The sequence below is a fragment of the Merops nubicus genome, unplaced genomic scaffold, assembly GCF_000691845.1.
Source record: "Merops nubicus isolate BGI_N331 unplaced genomic scaffold, ASM69184v1 scaffold49922, whole genome shotgun sequence".
NCBI lineage: Eukaryota > Metazoa > Chordata > Aves > Coraciiformes > Meropidae > Merops > Merops nubicus.
In genome coordinates, this window is record NW_008593845.1 from 2,851 (window position 1) to 22,537 (window position 19,687).

General features: G+C 39.1%; 1 protein-coding gene across 1 annotated transcript; it reads left to right on the forward strand.

The window, feature by feature from the left end:
* Positions 1–3,111: 3,111 nt before the first annotated feature.
* PRKAA1 (protein kinase, AMP-activated, alpha 1 catalytic subunit) lies at positions 3,112–16,999 on the forward strand (the record flags this gene model as incomplete). Its single annotated transcript, XM_008935547.1, has 8 exons — positions 3,112–3,253; positions 6,187–6,280; positions 8,092–8,236; positions 9,997–10,084; positions 10,944–11,168; positions 14,378–14,864; positions 15,245–15,371; positions 16,513–16,999. Coding segments are annotated over 8 exons (1,553 nt in total), but the record flags the coding sequence as incomplete, so codon positions are not given.
* Positions 17,000–19,687: the final 2,688 nt, after the last annotated feature.

The window sequence follows — 19,687 nt, forward strand, 5'->3', positions numbered from 1 at the left end:
TCCTGTCCTTCAACAAGTGAAAGAAGTCTGTTGCTTTGAGCCTGTCACTGTCTTGGAACTCTTGGTGCTGTGCATAATAGCCACAGTGAAGCTTGAGGGCAATTGGTATTATCAGAATAAAGAATTATAGAGAAATATTAGGTCTGTAGAGTAAACTTTTTGCAGTGATTCTTTTGAAGGACTGTAAGCTGCTGGAGTATTACGGTCACTAATATAAATAAATTTTCTTATTTGTAAACCTTCCCTTTTATAAGTAAAACTTCTCTCAAGAGGTAATGCAAAGTAGATTTCAGAAAGATAACACTGGCAGTTTACTTTTTTGGTTACTTTTGTGCTGTTACCATCTGAGATCTTGCTTTGAGCCCTCTATGCTGAATTCGGCAGTAGTCAGCAGCCCATTACCAGTTACTGCCTGCTCTCTTCCTGATAACAGATGCCTTCAACGGTGCTCAAGAAAACAGTTTTATTTCATGAAGTGGATGGTTATTGTAAACTCATATCTTAAAAAGATAGATTTGTTATAATCTTAAATTTAATTAAAAAAGGGAGGTAAAAATTACTGAAGAATGTAGCAATTCAATTTGAAGTGTCTTAAACAAGTGAACAGTCATTTTTGGATCTTCTTGCACCTGCACAAAACCAATGTATGTTTTCATTACAATGACTTATTCAAAGTTGGGAAACGGAGTTAAGCAGAAAACTATTTTTTTTTTTTTTTCCCCTTCCCCAGTCAATGAATAAAATCAAGGCTTGAGGCACAGAGACTTGAAGGCTGTGACAGAATTGGTTTCAGTCAGTTGGAAATGTTACCATTTAATTTGAATTAAAAATATGTTTTGAAAAACTTCTGTGAGCCTTGTCCCCTGAAGATAGGTTGTGGTAGCTAATAAATTGTTTTCTAATGTTTTTCTGAGTTCTAATGAAATTCCAATTTTATTCTAAGATAGACTTGGCAAAAATGAAACAAATTGGCTGATGAGACTGTAACACCATGCATGCCAGAAGTATTTATACGCTAAGCTGTAGAATTGCTCTAACATATATGCTACCAAGTTAAACACCTGAAATGTATTTTGTGCAGCAAAGAAAAATACAAATTCAAGTGTCTTAACAGATTCTTGTCTAGTTTCTATGAAGCGGTTTCTTCCTAAGGAAAACGATTGTTAAATTTTAGCTTACTGATCAAAGCTTTTTTTTTTTTTTCTCCAAATACGTCTGGCTTACTTCATCTCACATTATTGATAGGCAAAGACTTTGTAATTCTAATGTAATAGTTGCTCTTTTAACTTTTTATGTTGAAGATTCGTTACTTCTTAGGATTTGTAGTTAAGGTGTAACAATTTGTTGGATTCGTGTAGAACTCAAATCACATTTGAACTGAAGAAAATAAGGTGGGATGTGGTTGCTTTAATGCTAGCTCTCTTTGAAAGCCGGTAGTTCTTGGAGGTAACATGATTCCACAGTTCCAGGCTCTGCCTACCAAGGTGTTGTGGTCTCTCTGGTGCTTGTGAGGATGTGGGCTTTGTCCTTCAGCAGTGCAGATGTGCCTGTCCGTTGTTTGGTGGTTGTGGCCATTTTTAGCTAATGGCTCCTGTAAATGACAGGATGTGTTTTTTCACATTGCAGTCGGAGCCCTTATGTCTTCTTGGGTACAAAAGGCACCTCACCACCACCACCACCACCATGTTGTGATGGTTCAGGCCCTTGGCTAGTCCACTACTTCGTTACTTCTCTACAGCAATTCAGGCAAACTGCTTTGTATAACACAGTGACTATCTCTTTATTTTGAGAAAAAAAATTCAGATGCTTATTATCTGTGTCTTTCTGTTAAGAATTACTCACACTGATTTTTAGCTCAGTATTGTGGCAAAAGGCAGCAGGAAGGTCTTGTGTTAGGAAGGAGTTTTACAGATTGATCGGTGTTTGCTAATTCTATCCAAATTGCCTGTTGAATGCAGAAAGATTTTGTGGATTGCTGTTGTTTATCACATCTTCCCATGGACGTGTTTAAATAAAGCTTGAAGCCTGGAGCTTAATTAAGTTCTAATATGAGGAGAGATACCCAGATGAGTATGATATTCACCACTGGTCTGTTATCAAAGTCCACTGAAGTGGACAAAGATGAACCACGGAGGTGTTCCTCAAATCCAGCTCATCACTGCATGTAGAATCTGATGCAGATAGTGAAGCCTTCTAGAGGAAGAGATGCTTTCCTTCTGAGGTTTATCCCTGATCCATGGTGGGTTTAAGAAAAATATTCTTAGCGACTTTGTTGCAGCTACTTGCAATAGCACCTGCAAGGTTAAGGATTTCAAGAAGGGTAATGGTCTAGGGAATATTTTGCACTTTTCGGTTCTACCGCTGAAAGAAAGATTGAATTCTCCTGGGAGAAGGAATGAAACTGAGGAATGTATGAAGGATGTGTGTTTGCACTGCTTCTTGTAGTTACTGTTGGATTTTTATTCTCTTCATTTCCTGTATCTTTTGCCTGTTATTTTATGTAATAAAGCTCTGGTGTTTGCTGCACAGACCTTGTATAGGATGAGAATGCTCAAAGGACAGATAAATAATTATTTTTTAGGTAAACTTAGAGATAATGCAAAGTAATTGCTGAAAAGGGCCTCTTGAGGGAAAGACAGCAGTGATTCCTTTAGTAAGAGCAATCCTTGCAGATAAAGTAGAAGAGTTGCAGGAGAGCTTATCTGAGTGGGTTAGCAAGTGAGCCAGTATCTTGGAATGACTTACACAGGGACAGAAATTGGTCTTTCTAGTTAGCAAGGATGGCAGTGTATGGGAATATGCTTGCTTTGCTTGCAAGTAGTGCAAAAATGTAGTCATACTGCAAGACTGCTAAGGTTTAGGTTTAAGGTTTTTATTACATATCCCATTCATTTTCAAACTGTAGAATTGTCAGAGACCTTTGAGCAGGGAGAAATTGGAGTAGGGCAGAAGAAATAGTGCCATTTGGCTTTTGGCCTACCCAAAAATAATGGGGTTATGTGGAATGCTAACATTTAAACTTGTATTTCTTGGCTACAGTTGAAATGAGCAAATAAATGTCTTTACAGAGCAATTGAAAACCCTAGCTAAATACTTCCTTGTTCCTTGCAGTTGGCAAACATGAGTTAACTGGGCATAAAGTTGCAGTGAAGATCCTGAATCGGCAGAAGATCCGGAGCCTTGATGTTGTAGGAAAAATCCGCAGGGAGATTCAGAACCTCAAACTCTTCAGACATCCTCATATAATTAAGCTGTAAGTTTTGCCTGCTATAATGGAACCTATTTAAAAAGTAATGTTTTTGATATCGCTAATCTGAAACATGCTTAGAGGGCAATACTACTATCAGTGTCTTGTCAGGAAAGTAACCAGCTTCCAGCTCTGCCACCATGTTCAGTGTCCTTTAATGTATTTGCACAAAACTGATCTTTCTGCAGGCTAGAGAGTATCCATTAGATTTTTCCATAAAATTATTTGGACAGGTATATAGAAGGCAATAGCGTGGTAGATTCTTCTCGTAGCACCCATCTCTGTTTTTAGCTGATACTTCAGTTTTCTTTTTCTGGTTATATTTTACCATTTTTCTGCTTGGAGAATGACTTAAGAACAAGATTGTCAAGGGCATTTATGTAGTGAGTTTATTGTCTTTTCTTACTTGAAATATGTTTTTAGTGATGTGCTGGTCAGTGATCTGTGGTTTTTCCAATGCAGATGGCGCTCTGTGAGATATAGCTGAGTTAAGGTTGTGCAGTTCATTAAATGTGACTGGTATTACGGAATTCTTCATCATAGGTGCTACCACATGTCTGAATGCGCTATGTACGGTATGCCAGTTTACATTTTGGAGGAAATAAGCCATAGATTCAATCAGTGTTTTTTTAACTTTCATTTCCTGTAAAGTTAACCTGCACCTCCAGCATGTGAGTGACTTTCACTGTCTTAATCGTAGTGTTAGGTTTGGTTTTTCTATTGGCAATATTATCTTAAGACCCTGCTACCACTGACAGATTCCATCCCTCTACACTCCCCTTAATTTGGCAACAACTTTTACCCTCCAGCTAAATTGGATTGTGTAAGATTAGCTAACTTTTTCAGTGGGTTTGGTTTCAGAAAGCTATAGAGCTAATTTACTGCAGAATTGCTAGGGGCAGAAAGTGCTAGTCGAAAGGACACATACCTGTAGCCAAAAGAAAATAGGAAGTGTCAGTGTACCAGTTGAGATATGGGGGTTGAACAGCAATGTGTATTTGTGATGTTGCTCAACTGTGAAGTCAATTTAACGGGTTTCAGGTGACAGTTTCTTTCTCAGGGAATTACGGAGATACTTTTTTCTCTTGTGTGTGGGGAGAGAGGACAGAGTATGGGAGATGATGGAAAAAGGGACGGATTCCAAACTTTTCCAGTTGTTCTACCTGCATTTCTAAAGCAGGAGGATTATTGGCCTATGTGTAAATAGCCATTAAGATACAACTAATGCTGTTGTGCAGGTAGACTTGCTGGTAACTTAGGATCATGCTGCTTCTACTGTTAGGAACTGGATAGGGAAACTGCTAGATAGCAGCTTAGCAAGATGTTTGGGTTTAAGGTGAACAGATTTGTTTCAGTTTAATATTACAAAATAGACATTGTCTAATTTGGAATGTGACTGTGCCTTCTGAAAAACCTCATACACGGTTTTAGCAGTCTGTACAGTTGCAAGCCTGCTGCAATAACGTTTGCTTTCTATACCACGACTTAAAAATCTTTGGAGCATCTCCTGTTGTGGTTTTTGACCTTTAGCAATATAATGCATCTTGTTTTCTTACATAAAGATGTTGCTCTTTGCATTCTGGTTATCTGTGCTGTGTGGTTTGATAACCTTATTTATACTACAGGTATGTAACTGTTCTACAGTCTCCTTTTCCATAACCAGTAGAATGAGCTGACTGTAGAGAAGCATGGCTGTAACTTTTGGATGAAGAGGATTAAAACACTATTTCTATAGTACTGTTTTATCTATGGCTTCAGAATGTTGACATTTGAGTATGAGGTATTTTCAACTAAGGTATTGCAGAGAATATTGGTAAAGGCAAAGCGTCTTGGACTGTAAGATTTTTAGGTGAAACTCATTTCAAAGGTCTCAGGTTAATAACTGCCTTGGAAAGGTGTTGTAGTTACCAAAGTGTTACACTGTAATACTAAGACATTAAAAACCTGTACACACACACATCTGTGCGCACACATTCACGTGGATAGTCTGAACTTGTTGCTGTCTATGTAGTTCTAGAATAACTTGTCTCATTAAGCCGAAGCACATGTGCTTTTCTTTTTGTCAGGGAATTGCCATTTTGAAGAACGCTGCAGTTCTGTAGTGTGTGTGAACTCAATTGTTTATTAGCAATTCAGATATTTGCATGCTGAAGTGTAATACCTTGAAACATTAATTTTCATCATCCAGTTGCTACCTCCTCTCCTCTCCTCTCAATATAATGTCTAAAATTTGGCTGAAGTGTTATCAGTGTTCATTTCCTTACTCTGTTAAAAATTGGTCACTTCTGACTGCTGTAAAGGAAAAAACCCAAACTTCTAGGAGAAAATGTATAGAGCGAAATAAGTTTCTTGAGTGGTGGGCTTGGCCATGAACTAGTTATTTCAAAACTTCAAAGGTGTTTTTTCTTTGTTTGAAACTTAGCTGAAGTAGAATGATAAAAACGTAGTAACAGGAGTGTTAAAAGTTTTAAATGTTAATGACAAACTCAGGTGTCTTTGTAAAAGATTATATGAATTGAGAGCAATTTTTCCTAGTCACAAGGTACACTGTGGCAAGTAAGGTTTTTTTATTTGCATATCAAGCCTGAAAAGTGCATATTTTTGAGACACTAGCAAGGTAATTTTGAATCTCTTCCTGATCGCACCAAGATATCTGTGAGACAGCACAGCAATGTTTTATAGAAATCATTTGGACTAAGCTTAGTCCTCTGAAAGTACGAAGCCTAATATTCTTGGTGGGGTATATGGATTTTCTGTTAGTCTTGTCAGTGACAGCATCATATAGTGAAAGGAGAGGAAAAAGCTTCTTCAAAGCACTGTCATTCCAGTAGCTGTAAATTGGCTGATTTGTCTGACTCTTTGCACAACCGTGGTTTTAACTAAATGTAACTGCCATCTTTTAATGAAAGAGTGGAGTAACTGATACCTTCTCTTATCAGGTACCAGGTCATCAGCACGCCAACTGACATTTTCATGGTGATGGAATATGTTTCAGGAGGAGAACTGTTTGACTATATCTGTAAAAATGGAAGGGTAAGAAGTAGTCCAACTCTACAGAGCAATGATTTGCGTTCTGTTACTGCTTTTGTGATGTTCCTGTGTCATTCAACACTCAAGGGACAGACAGGTTCTCTTTGGGGATCCCTGGCAGAATGATGTAATTAAAGCTTTATTTTCTTAACAGGATATTATGATTAGCATAGCACAGAATTTATTATTAGAGTGGCACAGGATCTCCACAGGCAGTGTCAAGATAGTACAGTTTAAGTAGCGGAATACAGAATTTATAATACAGTTTACAATTTCTAATCACCTAAATCCTGTGCAGATTAGATCAGATCTTAATGCATAGTTTGCTGCATCAATATAACACTGTACTCAAAAATCACATGAAACAGTAAGAGTCAGTCCTTGGAGGAAGCAGAGGGCAGCAGAGGTGTCCCTGGCCACTGAGAGTCCCAGGTTTAGCTGTCTGTCAATGGTTCTGGTCCAGGTTCCCCGTGCAGGACTTGTGTTGGTTTGGTTTACAGACAGTGCTCTGGGTGCTGTTACTCTGCCCTGTTCTGTGATGGGGTCATTATTACCACCTGGTTGGCTTCAAAGCCTGTGAGGACACAGAGTAGCCAACCTGGTACCCTGGAATCCTGAGGCTGGCAGGGAGAGGCTGGAGAGATCATGTTTGTCTACTTGATTCAAAAGCCCTTCAGGATCTGATCACAGAATCAGAGAATGTTAGGGGTTGGAAGGGCCCTGCAGAGATCATCAAGTCCCACCCCCCCTGCCAGAGCAGGACCATCTAGTCTAGGGCAGGTCACACAGGAACCCATCCAGATGGGTCTTAAGAGGGAGAGGATGTGAATACATGACTCAGTCACAGAATGGCTGTTTGCCTCATAAAATGTCGTTAGTTATGCTAATTGTGTTAGCCCAGGCTGGAAGCAGTGGGTACTGATCACACCCTGTTAAATGAAGGTTTGTTTTTATGTACTGAACATTAATTTTACCGTTACCAATTAAAATAGGCTTTATGACTACATCTTGTTCTGAAAGTAAAAATGGTTATATGTTAACAAGTTTCAGCTCTTTATATATGACTTTGTCATAGCATTTTTCTTCTCTACTGATATGTTAATTTATAGTTACTGGGTATAAACTTCATGGATAAGTATTCAGCTGGAGTAGTTGAAAATTACTTCTTCAGTATAAGCCATTACTGGAAAGCTGCCATTGTGTCCTTATTATCCTCTAATACCGGTAGAACAGTTTCTGTGAAAGCTCTGAAGTCACTTTTAACAAACCATCCAGATAGCCAGCGTACTCTTAGTTGTTAGAACAAACTTTGATGTGAATATAGGGAGTCTTCATAGGAAATGCCCAGCTAAGTCTGCTCTGTGGGGCTAGCTGCTAACAGTATAATTACCATCTAAAATCTGTCACTTCCGTGCTGTGCATCAGCAGCTCTTATCAACTTAAATTTAAACACTATGCTCAAATGTCAAAGTTCATTGATTTTCCAGTTAGACAAAGTTAATGTTTGGGTGTGATGGGGATTCTTGTTACTGTGTAACATGTGCCTGACCAGTTTCAAAAGTGAGATTGAGAAATTTCAGTGACTATCTGAGTTGATGGATATGTTTTGGTTTAGTCATTTTACAGCTTTGGTACAAACAAAATGATGTAGCAGGAAGCTTCACAGCTTTCAAGTTCTGATAGTCTGCTGTATAAAGTATCAAAACTAGAAATGGTACCTTTAGGTCGTGGGAAAAATTCCTTTAATTCATATAAATGAAAATCAAGTTCTCTTCCACTGTCGCATAATTGTTTGAAACGTTTGTCTGTCTTAGCTTGATGAGAAGGAAAGTAGACGTCTGTTCCAGCAGATCCTTTCTGGCGTGGATTACTGCCACAGGCATATGGTAGTACATAGAGATCTGAAGCCTGAAAATGTGCTGCTTGATGCACACATGAATGCCAAGATAGCTGACTTTGGTAAGCATTATTGTTTTGTATCAGATCACATTTCTGGTGTTGTTTAGGTCCTGTCAATTGTGATGAGAAACACTTAATGTGTACACCTGAGTATCCTGGTGGTGGAGCAGTGCAAGAACCTGAAGAGTGTGGGTGTAAAGCGAAATTGTATTCTTGCATGTGCATAGTGCTTATTTTCATTTCAGGTTTTCTTTTTGTAAGTTTTCTGTGTCTGGGTGAAATTGTGAACTGATTTGTTTCCTTAGCAGTATTTTATGTGAAATGCTAAACAGACTTATTTCCTGAACTTCTAATTTCAAAATTTGCTCTTATTGCCTGTTTCACTATCTATAACATGTAGATGCTTAGCTCTCTTGAAAATACAGTGCAAGATCTGTTCACCGTGCTTAAGGAACATACTGCTTTTAAAGTTATAATCGAAAAAATGTAGTTAAAGCATAGAAAGTAAAAGAACAGCTAACATTTCAAACTCCTGTGCTTTTTTTTTTTGCTATATACTTGCCTAACTTATCGGAAGGCTTAATTGTTTGTACTAGCTCTTTGTGATTGCAGCTGCTGAGAAGACCGGCAGCTAGTTCTTGAGTTTCTCTGAATCTGGAAACCTCAACATATGAGCATAGTGAGGTAGCCATGCTGCTACATCACCATGATGCATCTTTTGTAGACGTTGTGGATAACAAAGTGCTCAGGTAAAGCACTTTGAGGTCTCAAATGAAAGATGCTAGGTAATGCTGAGTATCTAAAGTATGTTTTTGAGATACAGTATTGGAGTATGTGTCCACTGGGAATTGTATTGATTCCTTGTGTGTAGAAAATGCTTTGTGTGAAATGGCTTATGCAGTGAAGAAATGATGTACAAGAATTCAGAAAATACATCTTCTTGTAACTTAGCAAAGCTGTAGACATAGTTAATTAAAACTAATGTATTAAAAAAGAGCTTATATAAAAACTTTCGTGTATTACAATATGAAAGCCAGCCAAGCTGTACCCTTCCATCTTCCCACCACCTGTAAAAGGGTAAATTCCTTCTCAGAGACTGAGTTCTCTAGCTTTTGTTAGTCTTGAGCATGCAGCCTCCATGACAAAACTAGAAGATATTTTCCACAGCTGGTCTAGAAGTGGTAGTTCTTTACTGATACTAGATTGTACTGAGGGCTGGTGAATGTAGATGGACTAGTTCTAAAGTACACTTCAATTACTAATAGAATATCTAAAATCAAACTACTGAACTGCGGTGATTCAGGAACCAACTGTGCAATGTAGGTGTCTAAATTGTGGTGAAGTCATATGTATTCCTAGGTTCTCTTATTTTGAATAGCCTCTTACAGAATTTTATGGAGTTTCGTGGTAGCATCTTCTATTTTGGCATTTAGAAGCAAATGGAGTTTTTAAGACTTTCTTGCTAATGACCAAAATCCTATCTTGCTATGCTGCTCCATCTTCCTTAAAGCAACTGTTCTCTATCATGCCTGTGTCATCTAAATTGGACTGGTTTTTGTTTTGAAATTAATATAGTCTCAAATATTTCTAGGTTGTGTGCAATAATGGTTGTTTGTTACTGAAATTCTGATAAACTAAATGAGGATTATGTGGCATGCTTATATAAAAATTTCAGTAATTCCAAACAATGTTACTTCTTCACTGAGATAAATTTGTTTAAGTTCTAATTCGAATTACTGGTGATTTGGTCTAGGTGGTGTATGCAGTGTGAAATCATTTTGCTCTCTGAATTTTTAGTAGTGACTCTTATACACTTCCAGGTCTATCAAATATGATGTCAGATGGAGAATTTTTAAGAACAAGCTGTGGTTCCCCTAACTATGCTGCACCAGAAGTAATTTCAGGAAGGTAGTTTCTTTTATATTGGATACACATGTGCATGTACTTCAGCCATTTTGCTGCTTGATTCTAAAGGCTACAGAACTAGTGCAATTAAAATCATGGACTGAACTTTTTACTTGTCTTGCTAGTTTTTCATGAGTATTTAACGCTTCTGTGAACTAGCTTTGAACAGTTCTTGTAAGGTGGAGCTGATGTCTTAATGCCCCAAAGCCAGTGCGTACAGTATGCCCGAATTGGCTTATAAACCTTGCATGCAGCTTGGATTTTCAAAGTGGTGGTATGGACAGAATTGCAGGCAAAGTCTGCTGTGAAGCTGAGCAGCAGTAAAATCTGCTGCAGCGTATATACTCAGTCAGGAGGTACCTTTCCCTGTTTGGACTTGATGGTGGTTAAATCTCCTGCTTTCAGCCACCCACCCTAATATTGTCTCTTGCTGATTGGAGGCCTGTTTTATTCAGGCAGTAGCACGGAATGCATGACAAGTTCTGCTATAGGGGCTTAAACTTCTCAGCCCCCCAGATTCAAGGGATAGGTGACTGCACAGATTCTGCTAAAACAATAACTGTGTGTAACATGGGCTTTCTTAGTAGTAGATGCAAATTGCTTTCAGTTTGCCATTGTCTTAAATTGCATTTGTGTATTTTTGGTATACAGTAGAGAGGAAAACTATGTACTTGTGCCCTGTTACATATTTGAAGTGGAAGGACACTAAAATTCAGGGGAAGCATGGCTTAGAGATGGTAGTTGCAGATTAGCTGTCACAAGTTCATACACTTCTAATTACTGTGATACAGTGTAAGAAAGTGGTAAAAAAATGTCTTTAAATGTTTTAACTGCAAATCACTAACAGTTAACTTTTTCCCAGATTATATGCAGGTCCAGAAGTAGATATTTGGAGCAGTGGGGTTATTCTCTATGCTTTGTTATGTGGAACACTTCCATTTGATGATGATCACGTGCCAACTCTTTTTAAGAAGATCTGTGATGGTATCTTTTATACTCCTCAGTACCTGAATCCGTCTGTAATTAGTCTTTTGAAGCACATGCTGCAAGTGGATCCAATGAAGAGAGCAACAATCAGAGACATTAGGTAAGGCATTAACTGTTGTCTGATCAGAGGATGCTAGAATAATGATCTCAGTGCAAATATACAGAACAAAGGAATCATACAGCTTGTCCATGTTTTATGAAAAATTCAGCTTCCGGTGATTTGGCTTTAGTTCTGATAGTTCTACTCTCCAGTGGCCAGCGAGGTATCTGCTGGGGGTCTCAGTAAAACAAATTACATACAGTACTCATAGAAATCCTGAGAAACTCTAATACTGCTGTAGCCAAGCTGTTCATCTGCAGAATTGTTTGCAAAAACTACCCTGTATTGTCTTCATTAGGAAAAGAACGTTTTCTGTTAAGAACCACTGTTCTGGGCTGTAAATCAGGAAGTTACGGCTCTTTGATAACTACAGCTTTTACTTGTATTTCTTCAGAATCTGAAAAATCATCTGTTAAGACTGACTATTCTGCCTACAAGATAGCACTTTTTAGCTTCAAAAACTGGCATGAATTTGTGTAAGATTGATAATTACTGCATCAAATACTGAAAAATTAAAGCTTGTAGGTGAAGTTGGAATCTGGAGCCTATGATGGCTAAGAGGAGATTCTGGGGAAGATGATAGCTTGTGAAAGCTATGTGAAACAAGTCCAGAAGGGAAGTGGTGTGAAAAAGATGTTGAAAAATGCTAGTTAAACATGGATGGATTTTGAATCCTAAGTGGTTCTGTCCTATTAACCATAAGACATGTCACCTCACAGTTTAAAGGACAATATGTACCTCAGTTCTTTGGGGGCAGGGTGTGGCCCTGGTGGCCTGTGTACAGCTGCAAGGGGAGAGGCCCACTGCAATGAATAGTCACAGAATTCTCCTCTGGGTTCAGTCAGGCAGCTAGGGCTGTGATTTGTAGCAGTATATGAAAAGCTTTTTCTGCTTGCAGATTACATGTTTGCTTATTATCAAAGTGTATTTTTGCTCAACACGTTTGTGCTGAGGCATGCTTTCAGAATCACACTGACTAGAGCTTGGTCCAGTGTACTGGTTTGTGGCTGGGACAGAGCTAAACTTCTTCGTAGTAGATCGTATGGGCCTATGTTTTGTATTTGTACTGCAAACAGCATTGCTGAGCAGGGCTTAAAGAGTCAGGGCCTTTTCTGCTCCTCACACTGCCCTGCCAGTCAGTAGGTTGGAGGTGCACAAAAAGTTGGGAGGGGACAGAGCCAGGACAGCTGTCCCCAGCTGACCAAAGGGTTGTACTGTACCATATGGCATTGCACTCAGCAGTAAAATTAGGGGGAGGTTGGTGAGAGTACTACTGCCTGATGGCTGGCTGGGACTTGGTCAGTTTGGTGAGCAATCATTATCAATTATATCAGTTATCTTCACCCCCAAATGAGCATGGGATCCTGATGAACTGATAGAATGAGAAAAAGTTGCCCTGGCTATTCCACATAGCCACAGCTTGCTGCACTGTGTCTGGGCCTCGCCTGCTCCTACTGGCTCTTCAGCACCCTCAGGGAGCAGAGGGAGTCTCTGGATCTGGAAACATACCAGCAGATGCTGTGGTTAAGTCAGACACTTAGTCTTCAACTGTATCAGCTGCTCCCATAATTGGAAAGAAACAATCAAAACAGAAGTCAGCTAGTCAGTAAGGGATGAAGAAGCTCTTCTGAGAGGGAGCGGAGCAGGAGGGAGCCTTGGAGAAGGCAGCTCGTTCTGAGCAGAGCTATCATGAGAACAGGAGGAGGAAAGGTCTGAGATAAATGTGATGGAAACCACCTGATCCCTATTCTTAATTGAGATGTGAGATATGCAAAAAGATTTTAGCTGTCATCCAGGTGAGCAAATACTAAGATGGCTACTCTGTCACTGGGATGTTGGGGCCATCCTTAGGAATTGGAGTGTAAGGAAGCCTGGCAGCTGGGATTCTTTGCTAGAGATAAGGCCATTGACAAGGGGATTGTAAAAGGGGCAGGAGTCCTCAGTCTTTGGAGCTGACAAGGGGGAACGACAGGTATCCCTTTAAGGAAGATCTTGCGAATGTCCTAAGCAAATGGACCACCAATGAGGGAAGAGTCTAGTATCTGGGGGACTTAGCTGTGGTGGAGGTGATGTGTCTCAACATGGATGACAGCCAGGTATCCAAAGACCTGGGTGAAATCTGGTGCACTCAGCCTCTATGGCAAAAGTGTGTGTGAAGTGCACCGATGTCATACGCCTGCGTCCTGGTGGTGAGCTGGACAGACGTGGAGGCACCAACTGTAGATGGATTGACTAGTCAGCTCTGAGAATGCAAAGAAAATCTTGCTTCCTCCCTGTGGGCCTGCATCTCAGCTGTGGAGAAACCCCTGTTTCTTTCTCACTTTCACGCTTCTGCTTCTCCATGCCCTCCCAGTGTGGGTGGAGTGAGCGAGCAGCTGTGTGGCACTTAATTGCCAGCAGGGTTAAACCATGGCATCCATATAACTGCTTTTAAATCTGTAGTGAGTCTTTATGCTATAGGCCAGAACACCTTAAAAGTTAGTGTCATGCCATAACCTTTGGCTAGTTAGGCAGCTTACTCTAGGGACACAAACCAGTCTTATTTATGATTGGGTAGACAAAGTATCTTTTTCCTTCTGTATCTTTCCTTTTCCCACTTAGGGATGCCAGCCTGTGGGTACAGTAGAAAAAGAGGTACAGATTGATCCTTCCATTGCTTCCACTCTTTAAAAGAAAGCCGGAGGTGTTCTGAATGAAAAAAAAACAATTGGCAGCTTGTTTGGGATGGGGAACATGTGACTTCAGTGTGCAAAAATCCATGTTCAAACATCTGCCAAAAAAATTCATCAGCAGCATTGTTAGGTATGGTTGTGCATGTACTTAGAGACAGACAACTCAAGTGGACAGTGTAAGAATTTCAGTTGAAAATGTTTCAAAACTACCACAGTGGCAGTAAAAAATACACCATTTATATAAAAGGTGGTTGAGTTATAAGAAGATTTTTTGAGCTCAGGTAGTTGAAAAACTTAGAGGAAAGAGGAGTTTTTTTAGTCTTCTGCAAAATGTCTAGCAAAATCTTGTGAAGGTGGTGATTATGTTCTGTCCTATGTGGTTTCTTGGCTTTGCTGCACAGAAAGGCACTGGAACTGACAACTGTGATCCTTTTTGTACAGACTAAAAGTTATTTTGTTTTTTAAAGTATTTAATATTAAAAGGGTTTGCTTTACGTACATATGCTCAGACTTTTTTTTTTTAATTCTTAAATCTAGGGAACATGAATGGTTTAAGCAGGACCTTCCAAAATACTTGTTTCCTGAAGACCCATCGTACAGCTCTACTATGATTGATGATGAAGCCTTAAAAGAGGTGTGTGAGAAGTTTGAATGCACTGAAGAGGAAGTGCTGAGTTGTCTATACAGCCGAAATCATCAGGACCCCTTAGCAGTTGCTTACCACCTCATTATAGATAACAGAAGAATAATGAATGAGGCCAAAGACTTCTACTTGGCTACAAGCCCACCTGATTCTTTCCTTGATGAACACCACCTGTCTCGCCCTCATCCTGAAAGAGTGCCATTTTTAGTAGCTGAAGCACCACGTCCTCGCCACACTCTTGATGAGCTGAATCCACAGAAGTCAAAACACCAAGGTGTAAGAAGGGCGAAGTGGCACTTGGGAATACGGAGTCAAAGTCGACCAAATGATATCATGGCTGAAGTTTGTCGAGCAATTAAACAACTGGATTATGAATGGAAGGTAAAAGAAAACGGATCTTTACAGCAGACAACAGTAAATTTTTGTTTGAGCTGTGTAGTTGCATAGCCTGTGCATCTGAAACTATGTTCTCCTGTGCTGGAAAATAATCCTGTGTGCCTGTGCTGACAGCTTGTGGTTGCTGTGCAGGAGTGGTTTGGGAGGAGGCTGTTCATGCTGAACGGAAAAACAGAAAGTCTTCCTAGCATGTCTGGCTTTTCTGTTGGGGCTGTAGGGATGTTTTTCTGTTAGCTTAAAAAAACCCACACAGCTCTTAACAGGTTAAGCCTGAAATCACTTGATAATTCCAGTGAGTTGGAATGACAAAAACAAGATGTAGTGCTTTTCAGGCAGTTCTGGTAATTAAGTCTCTTTTGTACTAGGTTGTAAATCCATACTACCTACGTGTTCGAAGGAAGAATCCAGTCACAAGCGCATATTCCAAAATGAGCCTACAGTTGTATCAGGTGGACAGCAGGACATACTTATTGGACTTCCGTAGCATTGATGGTATGTGAAGACTTACCCAAGTTAATGGAGCTGAAAAGTAAATAATTCTAAGTGCAAGCATGTCTTCATTTACTTGTTTACAAGTGAAGTGTTACCCCTTATTAGTTTGAGCTAATTAGTGTTTCTTCATTCCTTCCTGGTCTAGTGTTTGTCCAATCAGATTGTTAGCTGCTTCATTCCTTAAATGGTAGTTTTTTTAGGTACCAGCTCTTGAACTGCTCCATTTTGTGTCTGCACCAGCACTAATTCCACTAGTGCAAAAGGGGACAGGGCTGTGAGAGGTGAGATTATATCAACCTAAACTGCCTTTGGCGCCTCACCCCTAAATTTAAACAGTAACTTAGATCTGAGGTAAGCATGGGATTAGCATTTCCTGGTGAAGATAAAGCTTGGCATGTGTTCACTAATTTTTCCTGGAAGTAACACTCTTTGTACCAGGCGAGAGTCAAACCTATGTTCTGTATTTGAAGGAAGAGTAGAGATACTTCAAGAGAACATTACTTCTTAGACAAAAGTATTTCCTCCTCATACTGAAGGTAAACTTAATATGTCATGTCCCAAATATACAGTAGGCTACAGGGGAAAACATCCAAAAATGAAAGATAAAATTAATGTAGGTGTTAGCAATTAGTATATCAATGAACTGTAATTAAAAAACAAACAAACAAACCCAAAGTATAAGTAACCAAATATGAAGGATACAGAAATAGAATAAAAATAAAGTACATGCTAGCAAAAAGAATCTAGAAAATGTTTGAATTGTTATTGGAGTTAAGTCTGTATTGCTGTTAGCCTTAAGATTCTTATTTGGTTTAAAAGAATCTAAATGTAACTATTAGCTGCTGAATTTCGTTCCTGAAAAATATGATGAATGCTAGACTAAACTAGATCCCAGTGGTTCCAGAGCACAGTTCAGAGTGCAGAAATAACTTGTAGGAGGACACTCTCTTCTTTGTTACTATATTTACAAAAAAAAAAAAAAATTATATCAAATATCTACAGTTTGCAAAAGCTGTTAATGTTTTAATCAAGATTTTAAAACCCCCAAGATTTACAAATGTGAAAAGGGAAAGATGTTTGCTGTTACTGTAACTGATTTGACACTGAAACCTGATTTTCCTCTTCTCCCCTTGCTGCTCAGATGAAATTACTGAAGCGAAGTCTGGTACTGCCACTCCGCAGAGATCGGGTTCTGTGAGCAACTATAGGTCCTGTCAAAAAGATTCAGATGCTGATGTGCAAGGAAAATCTGCAGATACATCCCTTACCTCATCAGTGAGCTCTTCGCTTGACTCTTCTACAGCTGACGTAACTCCTAGACCAGGGAGTCATACAATAGAATTTTTTGAGATGTGTGCAAATCTTATTAAAATACTTGCACAGTAATTTTGAAGATGGGCTTATTTCTTCTCTAGCAATAAGCATGCCTAAATCATAGACAGATGCTTCCAATTATAATCAAGTTAAATGAACTAAGGCTCTGAAAAAGCTAGCCACAGAAAGCAATTTGCACAGGGATTCAAATTATGGGCAATTAACATATGTTACTTTGAAGCTGGAGTGAATTCTGATTGTCTGTGGTCTGATAGTGTAATAAAGGTACAGGAAATCAAATGCACTTGAGGCAGTGTTCATAACATTTTACACTGAGTGCACATTAGGCTGCATATAATATTTAAGTTAGATGAACCTTCTTAGTTTTTTCCACTGGTAATAAATACATCTGATGCACTGTAAGTAAATAGACATTTACTAGTTTGACCCAAGTATGACTTGTTGGTCACCATCTGCAGTTGTGCCTCAGTTGGTCAGAACTTTTACCTTGTAACCGTGATGTGTTAAAACTGCTGTGTTTCTTCCCTCATATTTGACAGTAAATGATAAAAAAATAGCTTAATGCTTTACAATGTACTTTTAACAACTGATAAATTTCATCAGATGCTTGCAGATCCAGCCAGATGGAAATGCATGTAGGTGCTCTGTAGTGCACTAAGGGTGGAATTCTGGGGCCTGTGAGTAGAACAGTCAAATCCACAATCATGGTGAGAGACTTGATGCTGAGAAGACTTGCCATCCCGTGGGCTAAAATGAAATACTGCTTTGTGAAGGGGAACTGTCAGCAAGCTCCTGCTCTGTCCATATACCCTAGTGTGGTAGCAGCACAGAAGCTCCGTGCTACTACTGCAGGCTGAGAAACCTTTTCCTTGGAAACCTGTGTGTAGTAGCCTAAGGGCTGTTGCATCTGGAAATTGACAGTTTTTAGAAATCTTTGTTAATATTTTGGCTCAGCTGTTTATGATGTTAACATAATATATACTATATAGAATTCACTTTGCAGCTGAAACGACATATATAGGTTAGGTTTTCCCAGGCCACCTTTAGAGCAAACTTTGCTGTTTCAATTAATAATGAAATTAAGTAGTCCCAGGTTGTCAGTTGACTGTTAGAACCTGAGTACTAATAATCAAAGTTTTCAGCAGTAGACGGCAATTGTCAATACCATAAATCCTTCTGTGTTTATGGTTTTTGCAGTGTTTCAGGAAGAAAATTGAACTTTCTATGTTAACATCACAGCTAGCACTTGCAGAAAAGTATTTAGTCTTTTGTAAATTTGACATAATTAGCCACAGTTCCATTTTCATCTAGCACTAATACACATAAACAGTAAACCGTATGTCATAAAATGTTTAATTTTGCATTCAAGAACAAACTTTCTCTTCAAAATAAACTTAATGACCTACTCAGTTTCAAAGGTTGCTCTCCCAGAGAGAGAATGGAAATCAAGGCATTACTGTGAACAGTGAGATCCGGACTCTTAAAATGGGTGGGATTCCTACCAGTGAGGTTTCACCCACAGAAGACTGCTAGCTGCAGATACAAGAACAGCTTAATCCAGTCCAACTGGCTTCAGCCCAGAAATTAATCTGTTACAAATGTGCACAGAATCTGAAGAAACAAAGCTGCTTTAAGCCCCAGAACTGCTGTAACTGCGTTCTGAGCTGGGCAATTGTGTGGTCTGTCTGCTATGTAGGTACAAGTTACACTGTCCGTTCTTTTGTCCTCAAGTGTCACACGTGTCACACACGGTCCCTGCAATGCGAGGCTGGTTTATTGTATCGCAGTGTGGAAGACCTTCCTTAGGTAAAGCTTTGGGTGTAAACTCCCGCGATGGAGATGTCAACTTGAGGGACCAGCTGCAAATTGTACTTTTCAGTCCTGTTTTTAGCCTTGTAAGAATTAGTTCTGATGTACTGAATAAATCAGCACGTTCATTTTTGTTACCCTTTTGAAATTGTCAAACATTGCACTTGTACTAATACAACAAACGCACAGTTTTTATAATTGCAGTAATTCCTCATCTGGAATCGGTTTGGGATCACTCTTGCATATGTTAAACTAAATACTTACTTACAGTATCTGTTCCTTGTAATGCTGACCACACATGCAGGGTGTCAGGCTGTGGATAACTTTTAATGCATAGGAGGGCCAAAAAAGTGTATAAAAATTAAGATGACCATGGTTTTTCCTTTGTCTTGGTGTCTGGAGGTTCAAGTAAGTTTCTGGCAGAAGCATACTGTATATGCAGTTTTAAAGTAAATTTTATTGGTATGATAAATCGCTTTTGGTGGCCAAAAGTTTTCTGACTGAAGTGACATTTTTGTAGGGGATAGGGAAAGGAGAAATGGGGATACACAACGTAGCTGAACCCAGAACAGTTGTCTGCTGCGTAACTTTCTTATGCTTTGTAGATCTTGCTGTTGAAACTGCTTTCTTCACATATTCCTAGTGATCTTGCTGATCGTTTTTATTTAGCATTCTGCTAGTATCTGCTGCCAATAGGCTGTGGAACAAAACTTCGCTAGGAAAGCTGCCAGGGGTGTAAGGAGGCAGCTTATGCAAATACACAAACTGGTCAAGTGTGTTACTCTGTGTTCCTGAGCTTACTCCCGGTGGGAGTATGTTGAATTATCTTCCCTTTGTAAGTTTTTTTTAAAAAACATGGATGAACCGAATTGTCCATGTGCACTATAACTTACCTGCTAATGGATAATATTCATCTCCATGGTGCAATATTAAAAAAAAAAAAATACCCAACTTTCATGTTTGTCTTAAGATGAGTGTCTAATACAAACTTGGAGATAAATTTTGTTTTACCAGTTGATGACCAGTGTAAGATACGAAGTCCTGTTCTTTAACAAACATGTGCCTACTTCCTATGTTAACTTCTTTTGACAAAGCTGAATGGCAAAAATGCTTGTTTGTAACTGTGTAACTTTTTAAACTTTCAAAACAAAACTCAGTAAAGATGAAATACT